Below are 26801 nucleotides of genomic sequence, written 5' to 3' on the forward strand. Positions count from 1 at the left end.
TATCGCATAGCCAAATATCTATCTAAATTATTGAAGTCACACATTGGCAACTCACACTCTTTTTTGAAAAACTCTTCTGATTTCTTAAATAAATTAAAAAAACTTCTCTTTACAACCTACAGATCTTATGGTTGCCTTTGATATAGAATCTTTATATATGAATCTACCTCTCAAAGAGACTTTGGAATTACTAGCTGACATCTTCACTGTTCACCTTCTGGTATTCTTACAACAACAGTTTACAGAAAACCAACTTTCACAGGTCGTTATATTCTCAAAGAATCTGCTCATCACCCTTATCAAAAAACAGGAGTCACAAAATGTTTACTCCGATGAGCCAAAACTAACTGTTGAACTTCTCATTTATTACAGAAGGAACTTTCAACTATCAAACATCACATGAAACTAAATGGCTTCTCCGAAAAGAGTACACAACATCTTTTCGATTCTTACAAACCAACACAGAACAACCAAGATTCAATACATCGAGTTCCAATTCCTTACATTTCCGGGATTTCAGAACCAATTTTGAGAATTTTAAAGAAATATGATCTAACAGCCACTTATACACCTATTAACAAATTATCCAACCATTTTCCTTCATCTAAAGATAAACGCTCAAACCTTCTCTCTACCTGGTGTTTTGAATTCTTTTGAATTCAAAGAATTCAAAAGAATTCAAGTCATCAATTCAACACAACAAACCTGAGAAATCTGGATTAGCTCAGCATGTATTAAACACGAACCACAACATCCTTTGGTTCAAGACTCTCCTCCTACATAGATGTCACTACAAATTTGAATGTTTATTTAAAGAAAGTGTAGAGGCCTTACTTCAATGTCCTAACTTGAATCGTAATGACTGTATATCTATATCAAAAATTTGGGAAAGTTTAATCAGGATAACACATTAAATTATTATTTTTTTATTCTTCTTTATTTATTTATTTTATCAGTCTAATGTTATTTAAGATCATTATATGAATTTTTGAATTAATATCTTTATGTTTTAAAAATGTTTACACTTCTTAGCGATATGACATCACGCGGCTCGTTCTATGTATGAATGATCAATTGTTCGTATTCCACTTTGTTTTTTTAAAAACTATTCCTATGTAGCCATTGAAGATGGTCTGTAATATTCAGACCAAAATATTTGGCAAATTAAACATTATCCTTGTGCTAACGTGTATATATTTCTGATCATTATGTCACAAGTATCATTAAAAAATCAAGTTATCATATTGTCTTAGATTAGTTCTCTTTACACAATCAAAGTACCTGTCTTGTATTATAAACTGGTGGTGAGAAGTGTAGAAAGTGCCATCATCAAGGCCAGAAAAGAACCAAACACAACACTTGTTAGTTTATCTTAATGGTATTGATTACAACACAGAATGATAAGAAAATAATTAATATTTATTAACTTATTAGGTGATATTTTGCTGGTATTATATCTAACATCTTCAGAATGCAAGAACAGTTTGTCACAGTACATGAAACAACAATTTGGTATAACAGTGAGACTAGTGTTTAAAAAAAAAGTGTAATGAACAACACAAGGAACTAAAGTCCTAATTGACACCATCTTTATTGGAAAAAGAGAGGAAACAAGTATTAATTAGATCTTAACATGACTGTCTCACAGATTTTTGGTAAATTTATACAACCATACTTGTTGAGATTTAGATTATGTTTTAAGCTGCTGTTGATTCTAAAAACAATCTCTCTGACTTATGATGACTTCTGTGTAGCACATTTGTTTTCTTCCATTTGATCCTGTGTGAGAGGGAATATCTGAGGCATGGTTTGCTAGACCAGACTTACCATATCAATAGTGTTGATTGTATTTTTTATGTTCACCAAGGTGGATGTCAGCAGTTCTTGTCTGTCTATAGTAAGTCAGGTCACAAGAACAGGACACTTCATAAACTCCTGGATGTGATAAAGAAGAGAGTTTGTCCTTAGGTGAACAGATGAAAGTTGCCAATTTGACATTGTGGTTTAAATATGGTGCATAGCTGATATTTATTAAGCACTCTAGATATCTTTTTTTTTAGATGTGCCTTGAATGCATGGGATGGTAACAGTTTTGCTGTAGTCTTGTGTAATAGGCAATGGAGGGGATTTCTGGGGAGCATTTAGTATTTTTTCTATCCTGTAAGGATCATAGTCATTGGGTAAGTAAGTGAGTTCAGTGGTAAGAGCATTGTCATTGGAATAGATAGATCTAGCTCTGTGAATTAGTGTTTTTAGGATACCATACTGTTGAGCTGGATAACGGTGTGAATGTTTGTGTAAATCCCTTCCTGTATGTGTGGGTTTTCTATAAACAGAAAAAAGATAATGAACCATCAGGAAGCCATGTGATTATTGTATCCAGGAAGAGCAGACAGTCATTAGCTTCCTGTTTCATTGTGAAGTGGATTTTGGGATATTGGCTATTTAAATGCAATAAAAATGTATCACATGGTCCAATGTCTGGACCATGTGATCAAATAGCAAACACGTCATCAACATAGTTAGTCAAACCACTAGTTTGAGAGTGGCTGTATTCATAGCTGGGTTTTCCAAGTGTTCTATGTAGAAATTGGTTAAAGGAGGAGAAAGAAGGAAGCCCATTGCAGTCCGATCTAGTTGTTTGTATATCTTCCTTTCCTTGAGTGTTACACAGTGATCAGCATTCAGTTTACACAAATTATTGCATCTACAAGTGTTTATAACCATTTATAACATGGTTATAGAGAGTCCATAATTTGTATATCTTCCCTTTCCATGCAAAATAACCTGCATGTACTGTAAATTTAAATAATTCAAATATATCTGGTGGGAAATGTGACTTTAGCAAATCAAGGGTTTTCATTAATTGTTGAGATGTATACAATTTAGGCTTCTCTGAATTGTAGTACTTTCCCAATACTTATTTTAACATGATATATATATAGGCCATTGATAATTCTCACCATTGAATGCTAATAATTTGCATAATTGATAGTATAGTGTACTAAAGACTAAAAGCTGCCACAAAATTTTGTGAAAAAGAGAAAGTTTATTATAAGTATTTTTTAGTTTTTCTTTATATCTTTCTGTGTTTGAATTTCTTACATACAGTTCATTTTACTTAATCTGGGTAGATATAATTTAAAATCTTAATTACTCTTTACTTGAAATGAATTCTTTCTTAGAACAAACAAGAAGCTACTGCACCTAGTCAGACTAGGTCTGGACCACTTCGTTCTGTTAACACTACTTATCCTTCTGGAGATGCAGTAGTATTAAATTCTGTAGAAAAAGACTTAGTATCTGCTCGCCGTCAACTGAGTAATAGCAAATGGGGAGATTATAGGGGTGCTACGCAGATGTCTGTCAGAAGTTTAATTGAATCTATTGAAAATGCCACAAAACATGCTAAAGGACAGGGTGAGTTCTTATTAACTTGATGGTTACTTCTTTAAAGTAGTAGTTATACATTATATGAGATATTGAATACTAACGTCAGAAGACAAGTATCCCTTTCCAAATATAATGAAATTGAAAAGATCGAATACTCCTAACTTGTGATTGTAATTCACTGTGATATGTTCCTTAGGTTTTGAAGTTTTCTTAAATGTTTTTTTTTCCTTTTATTTCCTTCCAGAACGTCTGGAAGGAAATAAAAAAACTTAAAAAAAAAACAAAAAATGTAATGTTTATTTAAATACCTGTTTTGTAAAGCTGCCAAGGTGAAACATTTTTGTCATGCTTTTGTGCTTATATAAAACTAACAGAACCTTTGTAATTCTCTTTATGAAAATTTTTGGCAATTTCTGATATCAGTTTTTTTTTAATGATAATAATAACTCCTGTAATACATTTTCATTCCCCAGTAGGTGTAAGTAGCACTTTGTTGGCCCTAACTATAAATTAGTAGACAGCCAATCTCCACCTCTCATCATTGCCAGGGTGGAGTGCATTCCCATAGTAGCTTGTTGGAAATGCACCATAATCATAACTAATATTTATTTGTATTTACTGTATGTGTTCCTCAGTTAAGCTAACTTGTAGAACTAAAACCCTGAGTTTTTTCCAGAAGAGAGAGAGAGAGAGAGAAAAAAAAAATCCTTCTTGCCTGAACTAAAAATCAACTAATTTTAAAATCAAAAAAGGCCTGCAAAACATTCCTGTAGTCAGTGGTGAACCTGTAATAGTCTTCATTCTGAGACTTACCTTATGGAAGTTGCTATGAGACTGCACAGGCCACATTTGATGAATATGGAAACATTTTTGTGGTATTATGAAATATAGATACATAACAGGCAGATGAACCTATAAGCAAATAAAATACAGACTTCACTTACATTGGAAATAAGTATTCATTATGAGTAGGAATTTTAATGTGTACAGTTATGGACAAAATAGAATGACAATCGGAAAATTATAGTGTGTGTTATAATGCATATTACATGCAGGAGGATTGCTTGATCTCAGACTATTAAAAATCAAAGAAAACCCTTGAGCAGGATGACTTGTCAAAATTGGGAAAATTCTAGTCATTTTTGTTTAGTTTGGTTGATTAATATGGGCTCTTTGTTTTCTTTATACAGTTTTTCCAATAAAAGTTGGCTTTTATGTAAAACTTTAGTTTTATTTCAATGAATCCCAAGTGACTGGTAAGACCTGTCATCAGAATTGTTGACCTAGATATAATCTCGATATTCTTCCAGACATATTTGAGCAGACTGGGGTGTCTGTCCATAACAAGTTAGAGATCACATGAGCAATATTCTCTAAACTCATGGATGAGGAGGAGGAGGAGCATATTTATCCTTAGGAGAGTATAAGAATGAATTTAATTTGCAAATTGAATGGAAAGAAACTTGAAGGTTAATCCAGTATAAAAGTCGAGTGAGCTTTTTTAGACACAGAAGTGTGTCACAGACACACCTTTGTGTCTGAGAAGCAGATGATAGTCATAAATTTTTTTATATGACTCCCATCTACAAAAAGTTGCCAACCTATAGCACATTATTAGTACCACACGAATAATGTGCCTCTTTCCATGTTGTTATTCTTGCTTATCAGTAAAAAAACACAGAGAAAGACCAAAATCTTAACCATTTTCTATAATGCATGGCTTTCAGTTCAAATATATTTTTGACATAGAATCTTCTTACATAAAGAATCTTTCTCTGCATATTTCAGTACTGTTAGGTAAAATTGTGCCTTCAGTTGAAAATTTTCTTATCAGAACAATTCCTTTTTTTTAGCTTTTGAATTTGTATTCTAATTACATAATATTTCAGAACAAAACATGGAAGTTAATTTCCTTCTTCCAGAATATATATATACGTATTATAACTTGCTTTTCATTATCATCATCATTTCCTGATGATGATAATGAAATTTTTTATACCTTCATGGGGTATAAAAAATGCTATGTACTGCATAATTAAATTTGTCTTATTACTAGTTCTGATGACTACACAGGTAAGCTGAATGCTCTTCTATTAGATTGGGCCACTTACCTCCCTATCAATTACAATCCTACCAACTCTCAAATTAGAAAACTTCACAGGCTCCTTAAGAGAGTCACTTCTTGGCCTGTAGAAGTTACCAACATATTAAAGCCGTTTAACTCTATACCCCCCCGTATTTACAGACTCCCAAAAATACACAAAGAAAATGTGCCATTATGTCCCATAGTGGATGGCATTGATTCCCCCACATACAAATTAGCTAAACATTTGGCCAAAGAGCTCATACACTATACTGGCAACACACCATCACACATAAAAAAACTCAGCCCATTTCAAAGCCAGCATAGAAAACCTTACACTCCAACATACTGACATAATGGTCAGCTTTGATGTCTCCTCTTTATTTACAAATGTCCCACTCAAGGAAACTTTAGAGCTAATCCAAGCTAAATTTTCTCCCGATATCTTAGCCTTATTTCAGTTCACAATGAACTCAGGCTATTTCGTTTGGCAGGGAAAATTCTACAAACAAATAGAGGGTACAGCCATGGGTTCACCACTCTCCCCACCCTTGGCTAATTTCTTTATGGAGACCTTTGAAGAAAAAGCCTTAGCCTCTGTCCCACAAAATCCAACCATAAGGCTTTGCTATGTTGATGATGTGTTCGCTATTTGGCCACATGGCTCTGAAACACTTCTCTCCTTCTTAACACACTTAAACAACCAACACCCCAGAATCAAATTCACTCTGGAAAAAGAGGAAAACAACAGCCTCCCTTTCCTAGACACACTAGTCACCCGCCAGCCTAATGGAACCTTGGTTTTCTCAGTTTACAGAAAACCCACCCATACAGGCAGATACATTCACCAACAATTCCCCCCCCCCCCCAACAATATGGAGTAGTGAAAACACTATACAACAGGGCTAAACTAATCTGTTCAAACGACTTAGCCCTAAACACTGAACTAAATCACATCCTCAACACTTTCTCAGCCAATGGCTACCCCCCCCCCCCCAAATCCAAAAAATATTAGAACCTACAAACCATAGATCCCCTCCCCCCCTCCACAACAAGGATTACTCTAAATCCATCACCATTCCCTACATCCAAGGCACCTCGGAAAAGATTACCAAGATCTTAAAAAAACATGACCTGACCTCCTGTTACAAACCTTACAGAAAATTGGCATCCCTTATCTGCTCCACTAAAGACCAACCACTTCCCCTAGACCTACCTGGTGTTTACCAGGTCCCTTGCAGTTGTAAACTGTCTTACTTTGGCCAAACAGGCAGGACAGCGAATATCAGAATTTCGGAACAAAAGGACTACATCCGTTTTCACAAATACAGTCATTCTGGGCTTGCGGACCATGCTCTGGATACACACCACAGAATACGGTGGAAGAAAGCTACAGTGATACACCGTAGCAAATACAAATTTGGTTGTATGCGACTGCCCCAAATTTGGGAGGCCTACATCAGCAGACCTTCAGCCCAACGGCCAAGAACACCTACTTTGCCCGCTAGAGGGCACCATCAGGACTGTTAGGAGAACAATAGCTTCATCTCTTCATTCCCAGTTTCTGTGTTGTAGTGCCTATGTGCACGTAACTTTTTTTTGTAAGTTCCTTTAGAAGATGGCAACGTGATGTTGCCGAAATATCGGAAAATATTTATTAAAGTTTAATTTAATTTATATCCTTAACTACGTTGTTCAATTCCTTAAGTGTTTTAACAAGATCTTGGAGTGTTAGTAGATAGGAAGTTGAAGTTCAGGGGCCATGTAGCAAAGATTGCAAATACAACTCAAAAGTTAATTGCAATGCTGAAATGAACATTCACATGTAAAGATAAGGATGTCATTTTGCTTCTTTACAAGACCTTGATAAGACTTCACTGGACTATTGTGTGCAGATCTGGTCTCCTGGTTTCTGTTGTGATTCTTATATACTGGAGAGAGTGCAAAGGAGAGTGTTAAAAATGATATCAGGATGGTAAAATACTGATTATGAAGACAGATTGAGAATTTGTACACTGCAGACACTAGCAAACAGGAGAAAGAGGAGTTATATGATTGAGACTTACAAGCTTCTGAAAGGATCATACAGGATTGCAGTTGATGGAATTTTTCAATTTATGCAGGATGGGGAAAGGACAAGAGGGCATCCTTCGAAGCTGTGAATGAAGGTGCTAAGAAGGGGGTAAGAACTAGATTTTCTCTCAGAGGGTGGTGCATGATTGGAATGGATTGCCATTGGATGTTGTGAGTGCAAGCAGTGTGAATGTATTCAAGAATAAGTGTGATAGCTGGTGTGTGTAGTATGTGGCCTTCCTTGATGAGTCTCTAACTCCCTGGTGGTCTCTCTTAATAATAATAATAATAAAAAACTGCATTATTCATTATAGTGCAACCTCACCAAACATTGTAGGCATTAGTTAGACGTGGCTAACAGCAGACGATGTAGTTACAGGGATAGAATGTGATGGATTTGGTACTTTCAGAGAAAATAGGACAGAGATGGCAATACTGCTGATGATAGCAGATGAATTTCAATCAACAAGAGTAGGAGTCAATTGGGCAAATGGTAATTCTTTTGAGTCAATCTGGTGTGAGATCGAGGCCAATAGGACAAAATATAAAATTGCTTAATGCCATAGGCCAGGAGGTGCCAAGGATAATGTGGAAGACATGCATCAGCATATTAGTACAAAAAGTGCAAGTCAAGTAATTATTATAGGGGATTTCAACTTTGGAGACATAGATTGGAAGGAGGAAAGATCACATAGCAGGAACGAAATGTAATTTATACACTTCCTGAGAGATAATTACTTGATGCAGAATGTGAATGAAGGGAACTTGGGATAGTATTGGATCTTGTTATAGGAGCAGAAGACCTATCATAACTAAGGTGGCTACGTTGTCTTCGACTGGAGAAAATGGTCATATTGTCTTGACTTGAGAGATAGCAAAACATATGGAAATTCCAATATATAACCATATATAATCACTATATAATCAAGGGTTATATTTGAAACTACAAATCAGTTCCATATATAACCCTTGATTATGGCATAAAGATCTGTTAGGGAAGGATGTTCACAGTGCACAGGGGATAGTCAAGGAATATCTGGAGGAAGCAATATCACACTGTATACAATGTCAGGAGGGTAAATCAGGTAAGGGTTAGATGGCTAGGTGGCATCATTAAGCATGAATTGCAAACAAGGAAAATGATGTGGAGAGTGTATAAGGAGAAAGGTGACCGACATGGTAAAGAACTCATAATCAGATTATGAGAAGAAATTAGCTTAATAGCTAAAAGGAAATCTTAAAGAGGATAACTTTAATGAATGTAGATAGTAGGAATGTAATGGAAGCAGACGAAATTGATGGGATACCAAGTAATCATTTTGCAAGGATTATCCAAGTGAAGATATTGTTATGGCATAGGTGACAGGGACTGATCTGAGAACAGAGGTTGAAGAATTGGAGGTGCTTAGTATGTTGCAGAATCTGAATACAAATACAGCTGTGGAATATTGGCCTTACATTTTACGAGAATGTGCAGGGGAACCAGTGGTGCCTTTAACTAGGCTGTTTAAGTCTCAGCTCTGGCAAAGTCACAAGAGAGTGGAAGGAGGACAAAATAATTCCTTTGCATTAAGAAGGATTTAAGTCTGTGATAGCAAATTAGCCAATTAGTATCTCAGGAGTGGTGATAAAAGTACTGGAAAAGTTGCTCAGAAAGTGAATTCAGGAATGGGTGGATAAGAATACTCTGAGGGGCAGCATGGCTTTGTTGAAGGATCATTCATGCCTTAATAATCTACTTTTTATAATAAAGTGAGAACTGAGTTGAATAAAGGGAATGGCTACACAGTGATACTGCTCGATTTTACAAAGCTGTTTGACAGAATACAGCATGGAACTCGTATGCAAACTGCAACAAATGGGGATGGATATGAAATTGGTGATATGGATAAAAGGGTGACTGATGGACAGATACCAAAAAAGAGCAAAATTTCTGTTTTTGAATAATAATATAGGAAATAATTTGAAAGGAAATATTCACTTATTTGCTATGATGCAAAGTCAGGCAGGGTAAATAGAACGATGCAGGATAATTTAAATAGGCTTACAGGATAAGCAAAACATAATGGATGTCAGTTTAATGTGGACAAGTATAGTTATCCTTTTGGAATACAAAGAATTACATTAAGGGAGTGTAGTCCTGGAAATTGATGAAGCCATGGATTTGTGGGTGATAGTAGATAGAGAGCTGAAGTTTAGAGGACATATTACTAAAGTATCCAGGGTAGCTCACAGGATTACTTGGTTATTGAAGAATATACTAACAAGCAGAGAAGACAAGGGAGTTATCATTCCTCTTTACAAGCCTTGATACAACCACATCCAGATTACTGTTCTCAAATCTAGTCACCTAGGTTTCTTTGAGGATGAGGTGGTGGAGAGCATCCAAGTGACCAAGATGGTGTGTGGAATGCAGCCTATGAGGATTTATGGATTGCAAAAGTTGGTTAATAGGAGAAAGGGGGGGATATGATAGAAACATTTAAATTACTTAAAGGCTTTTATATGATTGATGCAGGAGAAATGTTTCAGCACTTGGCTAGAGGAAACAGAACAAGAAGTCATCCCTGGAAGTTGAGTAAGAGCATGGTTAGCAAGGACCAGATTTTTCACTTGGAGAGTGGTGAATGAATGTAATGGATTGTCTGAGTCAGTTGGGATTGCTTTATCTGTTAATGGTTTCAAGGAAAGCTCTGATAGGTATTGTATTGATAGTTTGGGTCTCCTACGATGAGTCTTAGGACTCCATGAAGATGCCCGTGCAATAATAATAATAATAATATCTTTCTTTTTTCCTACTGCTTTCCTAGTTTGTCTTTGTCATGGTTTTTTCATACTTTGCTACACATTTTTATTCAATTTAATTAAAAAGCCTTAATGCTTATATTGGATTTATCATCAAATTCCAAGAAGTGTACAGGAATATATAATAGTACTACATGAATGAGTTTACATTATTATGAATTTCATATCAACCAACTTACTCTCAGTTACTCTATTATTTGTGAGATTTTAGATTTCAGACTTCTGGTGCACTTCTAACTGCATCAGTCCACCTACATCGTCTTCCTCTTTTTTCTTGACATTTGGCATTAAACACCTGTTTTGTTTAACTTTTCTTTCCCATTCTGTTTAAATGACAGTGCTATCTTAAATTAGCTTTGCTCACATATTCTTGCTTGATAATGATGATGCCATTTATTCACTCATTTATTTTTTCTCAGAACTCTCATATCTGTGGTCTCTGGTCATTGATTAACTGTTTTCTTTCTAGTGCATCTCTTGGAACTATAAGTTACAATTGGTTTAAACACTGTCTTGTGTACTTTAGTTTAGTATTTTGGGTAATTTTTCTTTTATTCTGTATAAATTTATTCATTACCCACCATACCAACTTCCCTGGTTGGAGGAAATGCCAACTAGACCTCAGTGTGGTAGATGCCTTTCCACTCCCATGTTTCATCTCCCGAGTAGTCTCTGGTTTCTCTCTCCCACACACTCCTTTCTTTTCACATCATGTACAGGTGATGGTCTTGCTGAGAATGCTCAGCACACTGATGTTGCTCCATTTTGAGGGTACAGCAGTAAATGTAACTTTCTGTGGTAAGCTACATGACTGTTTTTTGGCTGTCAGATAGTGTATGGACTAAACCCTATGGTAAAGCATCTATTGGAGGCTTCCCGATCAGCTGGTGAATAATCCTGCTGCCATTTGCTTTGCCAGGTCATTCATTGAGGAGGAGAGATCGTTGGTGGACGTGGAATAACCACCACACTTTGACCAAAATCTGGACATTCCCTGTGTGGTGGTTATTCATTCCAGCTACATGCCCCTGCTCTTTAAGTTTCCTGAATCAACTCTTACACGAAAGATGGCTATATAAATATTGATGTTTTAACTGTGAATGTGAAAAAAATCTCAAAACATTTTTAAAAAATAAGAAAAATATGAAAAATACAGCAAAAAAATTGTAAAAAACACTCTAAAATAACACCAAAATTTGATTCCAATGGCAATCACTTCCATGCCTATTTCATCAACATTTGAGACATCAACAAACAGTAACAATATACACCATCACTTACGAACATTAAAACGTGATTTCCTATTCCTAACTGAGCACCTATTCGCATTCTCATTTGCTGTCCCAACTACATCTTGCATCATGCATTCCTCAAAAAAAAAAAGAGATGAACATGTGCTTTTGTCAAATCTGATATCCTTCCAAATCCAAAGGCTATCCAACCTGGAATCCCCAATTTTTGATCTGCTCCAACTCGAGATTTCCTTACCTTGCTCTATAGCCTTCTTCATCATCAATGGAATGAACCTTATGAGAACAGGTTGGAGATTTGTGGGTTTCAGATATTGGTTGATAGGCGGAAAAGGGGAGATATGATTGAGACATTCAAATTGCTGAAGGGTTTCTATAGGATTAATTCAGAGGATATGTTTGATATCAGGACTGGTGGTGGGAGAACTAGGGGACATCTATGGAAGCTGGGCAAGAGTGTGGTTAGCAAGGGTGTTAGAGCTGAGTTCTTTACTTTTAGAGTGGTTAATGAGTGGAATAAGCTGCCAGAGTCTGTTGTGGGTGCTATTACAGTGAATGAGTTCAAGGCAGGGTATGATAGGTACTGTAAGAATGTCAAATAGTTGTGTGGACATGATGTTAAGGCCCTCTCTCGATGAGTCTAAGGACTCCCTGGAGTCGCCCATAATAATAGTAATAAAAAAAATTCCTGCCATGTACCTACAAGGGGTGTACAAGATATGATAGCATACATGAAAAATTTACATCATTACTAACTTCTTAGCTACAATTTTCCTCCAAATCAGTCTGTTACTTGTCAAGACTCCAACATTATCAGATCTTATATTTCTATCGTCTAAGGCACTTTGTACCGTATCAATCCACCTATATCTTGGTCTTCCTCTGGGTCGTTTTCCTGCCAACCTGGCAGAGAACATTTGTTTTGCTAATCTTTCCTCGCCCATTCTGTTCAAGTGACCATACCACCTGAGATTTACTCTGCTAACGCATTCCTGGATGCTGACAATGTCAAGTTCTTTCCTAATATCCTCCTTTTTAATATGATATTGCCATTGATGCCATCTATTCCCCCCCCCCCCCCCAATCTTTCTCAGGACTCTCATATCTGCGGTCTCTAGTCTTTGGTCAAGTGTTTTACTTCTGACCCAGCTCTCAGAACCATAAGTTAAAACTGGTTTGAACATCGTCTTGTATACAGCTAATTTAGCGTTCCGACTAATTTCTCTCTTATTCCATATGAATTTATTCAATTGACTTCCTACCATACCAGCTTTGTTGATTCTGTTGTCTATTTCCATATTTAAGTTACCATCTTCACTAAAAATTGTGCCTAAGTAGCTGAAATGTTTTACTTGTTCCACAGGTTCTCCGTTCACAACACAGTTGACATTTTCAATGATTCTGCCTGTTTTCATTGTCTTTGTCTTTTGATCGCTGACCTTCATACCATATATATTACAACAGTTATTCAATTTAGTCAGGGAATCTTTCAGACTTTTAGCAGATTTATTTAGAAGTATAACATCTGCATAAAGCAAAGAGTTGAGATTAACATCTCCAATATTGATATCATGTTTAATACCACTTTCCTTCATAATGTGATGCATATAGATAATGAATAACAAAGGGGATAATGTATATCCTTGTCTCATACCACATTAAACCATCTTCCTGTACTTCCTTCAATTGTTATTGCTGACTTACAACTCAAATAAAGACTAAGTATTGCTTGATATAATGCCCCATTGACATTATATAACAGTTATATTCAATATAACTGTAGCGTATTGAATAGCTTCTGTCTTGGCACCTTGTCATGCCTTTTCCAGATCGACAAAACTTAAATGCAGATCTTTGTTATATACCCATGATTTCTTCAGTATTTGTCGTAAAGTGAAAATCTGATCCTGACAGCCTCTATTTGGCCTGAATCCAGCTTGTTCTTCACCAAGCTTTTCTTCCACAATTCTTCTCAACTGTTTCTCAAGTATACTAGCATAAATCTTACCAGGAACACTCAGCAGGGAAATACCTCTGTAATTCTCATATTCACTTTTATTTCCCTTTATATATATGGGTACTATGAGAGCTCTACTCCAATCATCGGTTATTCGTCCCTCTGTCCATGCCTTTCAGGCCACTAACACTATAGCCTGAAAGAAGCATAAAAATCTTCATAAGGAAGAAATACATTAAACTTACTATCTGCCCAATTAATTGAGCTTTCTGGGCCCTCACTAATGCTGTTGGGCATAACTGCTGTCCTTCTTTTCTTGTTTCCACTCATATCTGATAACATAAATCCAAAGATAAGGCGGACCTCTTGGCATGAGTTTTTTCCTCGAATTCTTGTATGGGTGACCAAAGCAAACCACCTCCTGCAGGACTGCAGGAAGTGATTTACTTTTTGACCAGGAGCACTGACCAAAAATAAGGTTATTTTTATTATATATTATTATAATTATTTTTATCTAGAAAATTTATTCCAGATAGAAATAATTTGTAAATAAAAATTGGAACTCCAATTTCTCCTATCCTTGCTAACTTCTGTTTAGAACAAGTGGAAGAAAAAATTTCAGTGATTAATCCAAAACCTTCCCTCTGGCTTCTCTATATAGATGTTTTGCAGTTTGGAATAATTCATGTGCATAAGTAGAAGCCTTCTAACAAAAAATCAATAACCTGCATCACAGAATTAATTTCACTGTAGAACTTGAATCAAAATTGAACCGTATCTTTCGTAGATGTCCATATTAAAAGACAGTTGGATGATTCCTTATCAACATCTGTTTTTCATAAACCTGCCTTCTTTGGGCATTGTATCCATCACACTTCTGTTCACAGTTTCTCACAGAAATATGGTATATCTTATTTCAAGAATTCATATTATCTGTTCTTCATCCAACTTCTTCTCAAAGAAATTTCTACCAACAAACTGTCATTTTCAATGGTTACATCCTGAAAACAACAGACAAGATTATCAACTGTTTTTCTCCCTCCTCTATTAGAAGAGATGACTCACGTAGAATTGCCATTCCCATACTTAAAGCAGCGATTTTCATCCGGTGTACTGCAGCCCATTGGTGTGCCACGAGATTTGTGAAAACAAATTAATAGAAAAAAATAATGTCGTAATTTTTCACATTTATTTATTAGTGTCTGGTCTTCCATCTGCACCTGAAGCTCCCTTATTTATATTTTATGAAACTTATGGTTGATGAATCGGTTTAAAATTGTGTGTTAATTATCTTTAATCTTTTGATAAATATGTTCACAAATAACTTCATTTAATTCTCTTATTTTTAAGGTAACTGGTAAGAGTTCTTTTGTTTTGTTTTGTTTTTTCATTCGGTTAATTTTATTCAATAGTATTCCTTTAACATGGATATTATATATTCATTTGAAAAATCAATAAAAAATTTTTAAAATAATTTCGAGAATTGATTTTCTTACTCAAAATGTCAAAAATATAGTTTACATTTTTTTTGGAGCAAAAAGGATAAGTAATTACTATTATTAATATCTTTTGTGCATAAAATCAATCAAAATTATGTCTAGATGTCAAAAAAATTAAGTGAATATATTTTTAGTGTGTCACAGATTTTTAATTATTAGTCTAGGTGTGCCATATTATGAAATATTATGATAATCACTGCCTTAAAGGTATCTCAATTAGCTGTGTGATATCATCTCCAAAAGATAAAATTCCACCTCAGTTGCTACCTGGAGTGTACTCAGTCCCAGGCAACTGCAGTTATTCTACTTTGAACAAACAAGTCGATCTGTTTCTGTATGCATTTTGGAACACCAGTCCTATGTTACTTTCAAGGGGGGGGGGAATCAAGTTCTAACAGAACATGGAATTAGTAATACTAACCACAGGATCCTTTGGAATGATACCAAATTATTACAAATGTTTCCATAAATGTGAACACCTTTTTTAAAATTCTGAAGTCCTTCTACATCACCAAGATCTCAGCCTTAATGATGGACTTTCCATGCCAAAAATCTGGAAAATTCTTCTTTCTCATCCAATCAGATAATAGGTTGAGTCCCCTATGTGCAAATCTTTGCCAAATGGTTCTATTTCTGGCCATTTCTGTCATCTCTCTGAAGCTCGTAATTGTGATCGCTCCTTCAGAGACTGTAGCTAAGTTCTTTTTGATCAACCTCTCGATTGTCTTCCTCCAATGATTCCATTCAAGACTATATTTGGTAATCTATAAAAGGACATTCTCTGGAGGTGTTCAAGCCATCTTAATTTCTGTTTAAGAATTATAGCTATGATATCTTCTCTGTAGTTTAATTCCTGTTTGACTTGCTCATTTGTTTTATGTTCTGACAGCGAGTCTTATTTATTTTTCTTAATCATTTCATTTCGAGTGCTCTGATTTTCTGTATTTTTTTTTTAATTTGAGTGTCCAAGTCTCAGCTCCATACATTACTGTAATTATAATAATGGTTTTATAGAGTTTTAGTTTGAGGGAAATTATTATTAATAACGATGTGGTTTAATATTGTTATTATTTTCTTTTTATTTGCATGCACAAGCTTAATTTGATCCCAATAGCATAAGTTTTCACTTGGCTGTCTCATAACTGCATACAAGCAGAGATTTCATTCTTATACCTTCATTGTTATTTAAATTTTTAATTTTCAACTATAATATACTAATGATAGTTCATAATGTATGAATTTAAATATCTGTAGTATCTCCAATTTGATACAATCAGAATTGGAGAATCTCAGTTCTTTATTTTATGCAAATGATGTATACTGAAGGTCTGCAAATGATGCATATAAGTCCTCAGGATCCTTTAACTAAATTGAATAATTTCTGTAACAAATGTGATAAATGTAACAAATAAGCTGGTATATTTAGAATCATGCATAGGAAATTTGGCAATAAAAAGACAAACTGTGAAAATAGGTAGGAAGATGGAAAACATCAGCTGTATCCTGAATGGAGTACCTATAGAACAAACCAAATATTTCAGCTTTCATATTTATGAATTTAAGGACACAAACCACACATGTTGAAAAGATTATTTTACTGATTAATAATAAAATAATAACTTGATGTTTCAACCCCTGTACAGGTAAATTACATCTACGTTGTTAACTAATCTTTTTTCTCAGCCTGCCCTCTAGTGATTAAAAAAAACTATAATAAACTCTGCTAAAGTACTAAGATTCTTCTGGAATTAATACAGTTCATATTGTTATATTACGATTATCTTCTGGATTTGTACAGTAAGGTTGCTATTGAATGTTCAGGGAAAAAAAAAAAAAAAAAAAACACTTCACCAAGTCTTCTTGTATTTGAGATTTTTCTTTGTGGTTGCTATGAAGGTTGCAGATGGGTCCTCCACATTCTTGGAATGGTTAGACCATCATTTTTATTCAGATTTGGATCATGTTTGAGCATTTCACATGCTTCCTTGAATTTCTGCTTGAACCAGGTTTTGGTGTGGTGTAGGGACTTGGTACCTTTCCAATCAATTCTGTGGTATGTTTGGAGTGCATGGTCAGAAAGGCCGGTTTTTCCAAAATGGAGGTATTTTATGTGTCGTTTGTGTTCATCCTTCCTGATTGGGATGGTTTGCCCTGTTTCCCCTATGTATGGTATGTTACTTGTGCATTGTATTTTGTAAACTCCTGGGTGGGCTAGGTGTGGCAGAGGATCCTTGGAACAACTGAGTAGGTGTCTTAATTTTGTCGGGGAGGGGTTTAAAGGTGGTTTTTGATCTTGTATTTGTGTAGTGTTCTGTCCCTTTTTTCAGAAATGCCTCTAACATATGGTATAGCAATAGCATTCTTGAAATTTTTTTTGTTGTTAGTGGTATCTTTGTGGAGGATCTTGTGAATGGTTTTTATACTGTATCCATTTTTTATAAAGGTATGTTTGATGGTCTCATATTCATGGTTAAGAGCTTGTTCATTTGAACAAATAGTTTGAGCTCTGTGTTTAAGGGTGCTTATGACCCCTAGTTTTTGTGTTGGGTGGTGATAAGAAGTTTTATGTATGTACTGGCCTGTGTGTGTGTAGATTTGCGGTAAACTGAGGAGAGACAGCCTGAAGGAAGACATGTGACAAGTGTGTGTCTAGGAACGGAAGAGAGTTGTTTTTTTTCTATTTCAATGGTGAATTGGATCAGGAACGTATTTAGTGCTTCGCAGCCGTGAGGCCAAATGGTGAAAATATCGTTGACGTATCTGAGCCAAATTTTGGGCTTTAGGCAAGCTGACTCTAGAGCTCGTTGCTCAAAGTTTTCCATATAAAAGTTCGTTATTGGGGGGGAAAGTGGTGAGTCCATGACTGTACCCTCTTTTTGAAGGTAAAAATTGTTTTGCCACATGAAATATCCGGAGCGGAGTACGTGGGCAAAGAGGGCCGTGATGTCATGTGGAAATATGTTCTGTAAGAGCAAGATAGTATCATTGATTGGGACATTGGTGAAAAGGGAAGTTATGTCAAAGCTGACTAATAGATCTTGGTCGTCGAGTGTAATGTTTTTAATTTTGTTTAGGAAATGTTGTGTATTTTTTATGTAGGAAGGGGAATGACCAACTAATTCCTTGAGTGTGGCTGCTAATTTTTTGGCTAAGTGGTAATTCGAGCTGTCGATTCCTTCCACAATTGGACGTAACGGTGTGTCTGTTTTGTGTACTTTTGGCAGGCCATAAATTCTGGGTGCACAGGCATACTGCGGTATTAATTTTTTAATTGTTTATTCTGGCCACGTGTTAACTGATTTAAGTAGTTCAGTAGTTTTCTTTTTGTTGCGTTGCGTGGGGTTGTAATTTACCATTTGGTAGGTGTTGTGGTCCGATACTAAATGGTTAATTTTTTCTATGTAGGTTGTCCAATTTAAAACAACAGTGGCATTCCCTTTATCTGCTTTTATGATAATAATGTCACGGTTATTTTTTAGGGATTTGAGGGCCAGTTTTTCAGCTTTGTTTAGGTTGCTGCTTAATTTTTTGGTTGAATTTAGTAAACAGGCAGTTTCCATCTGTATTTTGTCAGCTAAATTGGCAGGGAGGGTTCTTAAACCTGTCTCAATATGATAGATTATATCTAGTTTATTTACTGACCTCAGAGCAATGCCGTAATTTAAACCTTTCTCTAGTAGCGAGAGTTCACCTTGGGTGAGGTTGTAATCCGATTGGTTGATAACCAGACAGTGGTCCGATGGTGGTTGGTTGCTCCTTTCGTTATGGTCATAATTGTCTTGGGCTTTCCTATAGTATTAATGCTTGAAACTTTGTTACTAATTGTTCTTTGTTTTTGAATAATAGATGCTTGGCCGAGTCGTCTGTGATCTTGTCCAGAATATCCCAAATTTCTGGATTAACGTAACTGGATAGCTCAAATTTTAGTTGTAACACTTTGGCTTGAGTAAATGCTAAGTTCTTTCGTGCTTCGTGGATCTGTTCTCTTAACAATGCTTTTTCTAGCCTGGCATAGATACGGAGCAATTTAGCTGATGTAAATTTCTTCTTTAGTTTAATGCAGTTGGGGTATTAAGTTACTGTTCTCTACATCATTTCAAAAAGGCTAGTCGATTAATTAACACGGAACTACGTATCTTTAGCTTACCGTAGAGGCTGCACTGCTTGTGGGTCACATCTCCATGGATTATGATGACTTTCTTTTAAGGTTATACGGTGATCAGCATTCATTCATATTTATGAATTTAGGGACACAAAACACATGTGTTGAAAAGATTATTTTACTGATTAATAATAAAATAACTTTTTTTTTTATAATTTTATATTTTTTATAATTTTAATATGGCATATTAAAAGACCTCTATAACCTAGGTCTCGAAGGACACCTCCCTATATTTATTAAAAACTTTCTGTCCAGGTGAACTTTCCAAATCAGAGTGGGAAGTACGCTATCTCGACCATATCATCAAGAACAAGATGTTCCCCAAAGCTCTGTCTTAAGTGTAACCCTTTTTGCTATTAAAATTAACTCAATCATTGAACAGCTTCCTCCCACTGTAGACAATGCTCTATATGTTGATGACTTCACAATTTACTGTCACTCACGTAACATGAGGGTAATTGAAAGACAACTTCAGCAAGCAATTGATCATGTCTATCTGTGGACTCTTAATAATGGGTTTAGGTTTTCAACAGAAAAAAGTGTCTGTGTACACTTCTCAAAAATGCATTCATCACCCAGATCCTGAACTAAGAATGGGACATACTGTTATTCCAGTAGCTACAGAAACCAAGTTCTTGGGACTCATCTTTAACAGAAAACTCCCATTTCTAGCACACATTCGTCAACTAAGAGAAAAGTGCAAAAGAACTTTGAACCTCCTTCGCACTCTATCCTCTACTGAGTGGGGTGCTGATCGAGCTTCATTGCTCCATCTTTATTGTGCACTTATACGTTCAAAGCTGGATTATGGGTCCCAAGTCTATGGTTCGGCAAGACAGAGTAACCTACGATGGTTGGATTCCATCCATCATCAGGAAATACGGATAGCTACTGGTGCCTTTCGCACCTCACCCACTCAAAGTCTCTATGTTGAAGCAAATGAACAGGCTCTATCACTTCGACGGAAACAGTTATCCCTTAATTACGCCCTAAAAATAAAATCTCTCCCAGATCACCCTACATGGAATAGTATCTTCTCTCTGCATTGGTAAGCTCAATATCACACACATCAAACTGCTATGCATCCTTTTGGTATGCGTATTAAAGAAACTGTGCAAGCTGTTAGTATAAATGTTGACAACATTAGCTACACCAAACATGACAGCATTCCTCCATGGTGGGTTTGCACACCGTCCTGCAACCTCACTTCGTCAGCTACAGAAATCTTATACCCATCATTCATTTACCTGCAATTGTTTAATGCACACAGAGCAGCACATGCTGATTTCTTACCCATCTGTACTGATGTTTCAAGAACTAACACCTCTGTTGGCTGTGCTGCTGTGTTTCCTGACATTATTATCTCAAATCAGATCCCACCAGACTGCAGTAATTATACAGCAGAGTTACATGCCATTCAGCTTGCACTTGTGCATATAAAAGAAAAATGCTACCAAAAGTGTATAATTTATACAGACTCATTGAGCTCTTTACAGGCTATCTCCTCTCCTATGTATAATCCACATCCAATACTTTATGAGGTGCTACACCTGCTACACAAAATGAAAATCCTTAATTTCGATGTTCAGTTCTGCTGGATTCCCTGCCACATCGGAATCAAAGGAAATGAGGCTGCAGATGCAGCTGCTAAATCAGCTCATACCTTCTCCACATACTGTTTGGCAATTCCATATACAAACTACAGACAACTTATAAGATCAAAGCTAATTGCTCAGTGGGAGCAATTAGCTTTGATCTTATAAGTTGATCTTCTTAACATGGCAAGAAGCATCAATAAACAAATTATATAACATTAAACCTGAACTTAAACATTGGCATTCTAGTCAATGTACAAAGAGAAGGGAGGAGGTTGTTCTTGCTAGGCTCCGCATAGGTCACAGTCACCTTATGCAGTCTCATTTACTGAGAGCTGATGACCCTCCCATATTGAAAAATGCAACACACATCTCATTATTCATCATATTCTGGTAGATTGTCAAAAATTTACACGAGAGAGGAATGAAATTTTCACCTATCTAACCAAGCCATATACACTCAGGGAAATACTAGCAGACTCAGGCAAATTGCATGATGTTTTTAATTTTTTAGAAAGAATTAATTTGTACAAACACATTTGACCATAAATTTGTTTATATGTAAATACTTTTTTGCTTAACTTGGCTTTTATACATACGTATTATTCATTAGGTTAAATCTGACCAATTATGTATTACCATAGGCTTTGATCTTGTATATATGCATCACCCTGCTGTTAGGCTTTGATCTTGTATATATGTATCACCCTGCTGTAATTTTGTTAATATGTAAATACCATAATGCTAAACTTAAATTTTATGCATCAGTGCTGTATAATAATTCCTTTCTGACTCTTTAAGTATTAGTATAATAATGTGTTGTAATCTTACTAGATGTAGACACTGCTTTCCTTGACTTGTTTTGTATATACATATGTTAACCTATAGTCATCTATTTATGTACTGCTGAAATTTTTGCAGTAATATTGTTTATATGTAGATGCTGCATCACTTAACATACATTTTGTGTATGCATCTTATTTACTACTTTAGTTTTTGAATAATCATGTAGTGCTGTAGGACATCTTACCTATTCGTGTACTTTCTAGTAATTCTGTTTATATGTATTGCTAAATTCTGTTTATACTGCATTGCCAAATGTAATTTTCATTGATGCATATTGTATAATAATCCCTTTTTGCCTATTTTTGTACTGCTATAAAGGCATCTATTATAATTTTACATATATGTAGATACTGCATTCCTTGGCTTAGTGTTTCATATATTATGTATTAACTTATATTGTTAACTATTTTTGCACTACTGTAATAACCTCTGACCTCGTGTGTTGCTGTGCCCTCTGCAGCAGTTCTGTTTACCTAGAGATGCTGCTTTATGAAACTAGATTCTTGTAGAGACATATTGTTTACAATTTTCTATAAATGCTAATGTTGTAACCTTTAGTATGGCACAGCATGACCTTTGTGGTTTTTGTGCCAAATAAACTATAAAACAACCAACTAAACCAATCATGTATTTAACTCTGTTCATGTTGTTAGTTGATGTTCCACAATCTCTATTGTATCACTCCTCCTTTATGTAAGTTTTACTTCAAAATTCCTCAGCACTGTCATATCCTTTTCTTAATAAACTTTAGCATTGTTGGGAAACCACCTAAATGTGGGAACTTTTATTGTATTTTTCTTTAGTTTCTGGCCATGGATGTGCACTGATTCAAAGGTCATTAGAGACTAACTGATTAGTTTGGAAGAAAATTGTTGATAGAAAGCCAGGAATTAAAAATTTAAATTTTTAATTTAAATTTAAATTTAATTCAAATTAAATTTAAATTTAAATTACGTACTATCATAGTATCATAGGATACTATGATAGTACGTATCCTATACGCTGTTGAAAGGTAAATATCAGAATTTTGTGATGATAAAATAAAGTATTTTTTTCTTTTTTTTTTAATTATTTTGTTTTATCATTATAAGATGAATGGGGAAAACACAGTGTGACCTTTTATACATGTTTATATATTTTGCAGGACCAGCAAGCAGTCGTAGTTCTTCTACTAGCAGTATCAATAGCATTTCTTCAGAAACCAGATCAACTAGTTCTTTACTTTTGGGAAATAATAATGACATTTTTATAAAGGTAACATGTTAAAACATGTTCATTCATTTTATGTTCTCTTGAAATGTATAAAACCATTCATTAAATAAATAGATACTCTTTCCTATAAAATTACTATTATCTGAGACTTCCAGGAAGTCAAGGACTCAAGCAAGGTCATACGTCACCATACCAGCTGCCATATCTTCTTTTAATCTCATTCACACTAGATGCATGCACCACTTCAACAGGCAAACTGTTCCCTCATTTATTGCTCTGTGAGAAAAAAATCTAGCTGTCATCTTTTTTTTTCTTAATTGCTTACAAACTTAGTTTCTATGGATACCCCATAAAAAAATCAAATGCCTTAGAAAAATCCAACATTATCATAGTATATCCATTCTCTTTATCCAACTCGGCTGTAACCTTGTTATAAAATATGAGCAAATTGCTAACACGTGACCTTCCTTTAGTAAACCCATGTTGTTCCTTGCAGAGCATAGCATGTTTGTCTACCCATTTTTGTATGCAAGTTCTTGCCAACTTCTCTAAAATCTTCACTACCACATCAGAGATACTGGTGTGGTAGTGAAGATTTTAAAGATAGGTCAGTAGTTAGACATATAAGTTTTTGCATCACCCTTGTACAATGCAATTATCATATATTCCTTCCATTTCTGTGGTATCATTCCTGAGCTGAGACTCAAGTTATACAAACATGTGAAAGACATAGCCAATTCAGCTGAACATTCCTTTTGCCAATGGGCTGATATTCCATCTGTCCCTGTAGACAAATTCTTATCCAGGTTATGCTCTTTAACCTCATTTTCATGAATCTCTAACTCTTCATCCCATGTAGCAGTAGTACTGTGCACTATGTTACATGCACCAGGTTGATATATCTTAGCAAAGTGAACGTTCATTAACTGAACGATCTCATTAGCTTCTGACACTCGATTACCATCTGCATTCAACCATCTGTTACTTTTCTGGCCTGAGCTTTATGTATTTCATAACTCCTCTCACTCTTATTCTCATGATATTCTTTCCACATCATCTTCCTATTGTGGATTTCTTGCTTAATAAAGTTAGACATCCATTTTACTCCCAACCTATTTATTCTTCGAACACTAGGGATACATTCAGATACTGCCTCATTTAAGCATTTTTTTCAAAGATTTTCATGTATTGCTGACATTTTCCCCATTCAGTTACTGATACTATGGGACCAAAGATAGTATTCTCCTAAGTTGATCATAATTTTCAGCTTTGTAGTTCAGCATGCAAGCTGTTTTAATTGGAGCATCAATACAATTAGATACTTCCCAAGAAAGTACAGCATGATTATTACCAGTTGGTGGTAAAATAGCCATGTTCTTGACAGAGACCCTTCTAATGCTATGAGCAAATCCAGCACTCTTTGGCCTCAAGTTCCTTCTTTCACATGCTGCTTGAGAAAGTTGTCTCGCAGCAATTCAATAAATTCCTCTTCATTCTTGTCATGAGATTTCTCTTCTGTCCAACCAATGTTTGAAAAATTAAAGTCCCCCATGATGATCATTCGTTTGGTACCATAAGGCTAAATTGACTATGCATTTCTTGATCCCCTGCAACCGAACCCCCAGTACTGATGTACTATAGATTGATCAACCAACCTCTCATGTATGGGCTCAACATTAAAAAAAATATAATAATAATAAAATAAAAAAAATATACACATACACACACATTAATGAAACTATTGTTGTATTATACCATCGTTGTCTTTTCATTAGCAAAAGGTTATCCAAATGTTTGATGCTGGGATAGTAGGAAAAAGACTGACAGGAAGACCAAGAACTAGATGGATTGATGCAGTTAGTTGTGCCTCTGAAGACTGAAATATAAGATCTGACAATATTCAAGTCCAACAGATAACAGAATAATTTGTTCTGTTATCTGTTGGACTTGTTGTTGATAGGAATTTATAAGCTTTTCCTGTTGTGCAATCATGGTAATCTGTATGCTAACTGAGGATATATAACAGAGTTGATGATGATATTGACATTTGGCTGGACTTAGGATAAGAAAAGGGATCAGAACAAGAACAGACAGGAAAGTACTGAACTTGGTAGTCAAAATATTAATAACAACAAGGTAACTTAAATCTAAGAAAAAAGAGGTCATATGATATGGTGACTCAAGTTTAAAATTTGCGCTTGCTGAGGGAGCAAGTGCAAATTTTATATATTTCATTCTGTTAACCTCCACTTGACACCAAATTGACTCAAACTCACTGCTGCATTGGACATTATTATTACCATCACTGTTTTCTTGTTTCTACCCTAACTAGACTTAAGTCATCTGATATCATTAGTAGCACCCCCTCCTCCTCTATTTCTGGGTATACTATTTTTAGGAATGACAGAAGAGATAGGAATCTCTTCTGTCATTCCTAAAAATAGTATACCCATTACGCTCGATCCGACTTACCATATCTGATTCTGATAGCCAAGTTTCACTAATGCCAACAATCTTAGGCCACATTGTATTCAATAAAGCAACGAACTCAACCCCTTTGTTTCTTATACTCCAGACATTTGTGTACAGACATAATAAATTACCACCTAGCTTATTCTTATAATTAGATATGCAATCTATTTTGTCTTGTTCTAGAATTTTCTCTTTTCCCTCCCCAGGCATACTTAAAACGTCCAAACCTAAAGCATATTTTTCCACCCCTTTGTCACATACAGAACCATGTTTGAAGATATTCATATCTTTATCATGTTTGCATACCATAGTTGAACTTTCACACATATTTTCCCATTCCTCCCTTGATGATCTAGTTTCCCTGACTCTCTGCATTAGGTCTCATACCAAGAAGTAAATTCTCCAGGCTTCTCTTGCCAAATGAATTCAAGTGCAGGCCATCCTTCTTATACAAGTCTTTTCTGCCATCAAACACCCCCCCCCCCCACACACACACCTAAAAACTCACATCCATATCTTCTACACAGCCTCCATGTGAAATCATTTGTTATCATTGCCCTCCTTCTTAACTCAGTACTGTCATATCTGGATAGTAATCCAACAATTTTTACTCTTTCACATTTCTTTCTTGCTTCTTCCAACAGACCTTTCATATCTTCTCTCATACTATATTTGCCACTACTTAAATTGTTTGTACCTACCATAACTACCATCTCTTTTACTTTTCTTTTTCGGTTTTCAATTACGTTTGTCATATTTTTAATTTTCGCTCCCGGGAAACTAGAAGTGCTGACTCCCTCAGCAAGCACAAATTTTAAAGTTGAGTCACCATACCATATGACCTCTTTTTTCTTAGATTTAAGTTCTCTTGTTGTTATTAATATTTTGACTACCAAGTTCAGTACTTTCCTGTCTGTTCTAGTTCGAATCCCTTTTCTTATCCTAAGTTATACTGAGAGGAGACCTCCCCATAACCTTTAAAGGAATGTGGAGAACCGACCAGGGCTTCTGACCTAATGTCCAATCCTCACCTTCTCGTGGTGCACCCTGTTGGTTCAGTATCTACCTGGATACTGAACGAACGAGGATGGGCTAGCAATTTGGGATTTAGCCGACCAAATTGTATTCTTATTGGCTTAAACCGATATACAAAATGATAGTACAACATGACAAAATTTCATTCCGGCTGGAGCGTCACCCAGTTAAACAAGGCTCCCGTTGTTTTTGCCAGGGAACCAGGGCAAACAGCAAAAAGTCAGCTACTGGAACAAATCTGAAAGCACACCCCCAACTCAACATCACCAGAGTTAAAGATCGGTACTATCAACATAAGAAGCCTGAATGGCAAAGAAATGGAGCTAGCTGAGGAATTAGATAAGTACCAGATCGACATAATAGGAGTGACTGAAACAAAAAAGACAAAAACTGGTGAGATCTTTCTGAGCAATAAATAC

The 26801-nt window shown here is 35.5% G+C and overlaps 1 protein-coding gene across 6 annotated transcripts in view; it reads left to right on the forward strand.

Annotated features, from left to right (window-relative positions):
- spdi (sperm antigen with calponin homology and coiled-coil domains split discs) overlaps positions 1-26801 on the forward strand; it is a 371208-nt gene that overhangs the window by 253703 nt on the left and 90704 nt on the right. For all 6 annotated transcript variants that reach the window (XM_090399846.1, XM_090399843.1, XM_090399844.1 and 3 more), the window contains exons 10-11: positions 3186-3420; positions 22808-22917. In XM_090399846.1, the coding sequence (XP_090255972.1) occupies positions 3186-3420; positions 22808-22917 (345 nt within the window). The remainder of the gene's footprint in view (positions 1-3185; positions 3421-22807; positions 22918-26801) is intronic.

This window comes from Typopeltis vanoorti, chromosome 11 (assembly GCF_054136105.1).
Source record: "Typopeltis vanoorti isolate ZY-2024b chromosome 11, IOZ_Tvanoo_1.0, whole genome shotgun sequence".
Taxonomy (NCBI): Eukaryota; Metazoa; Arthropoda; class Arachnida; order Uropygi; family Thelyphonidae; genus Typopeltis; species Typopeltis vanoorti.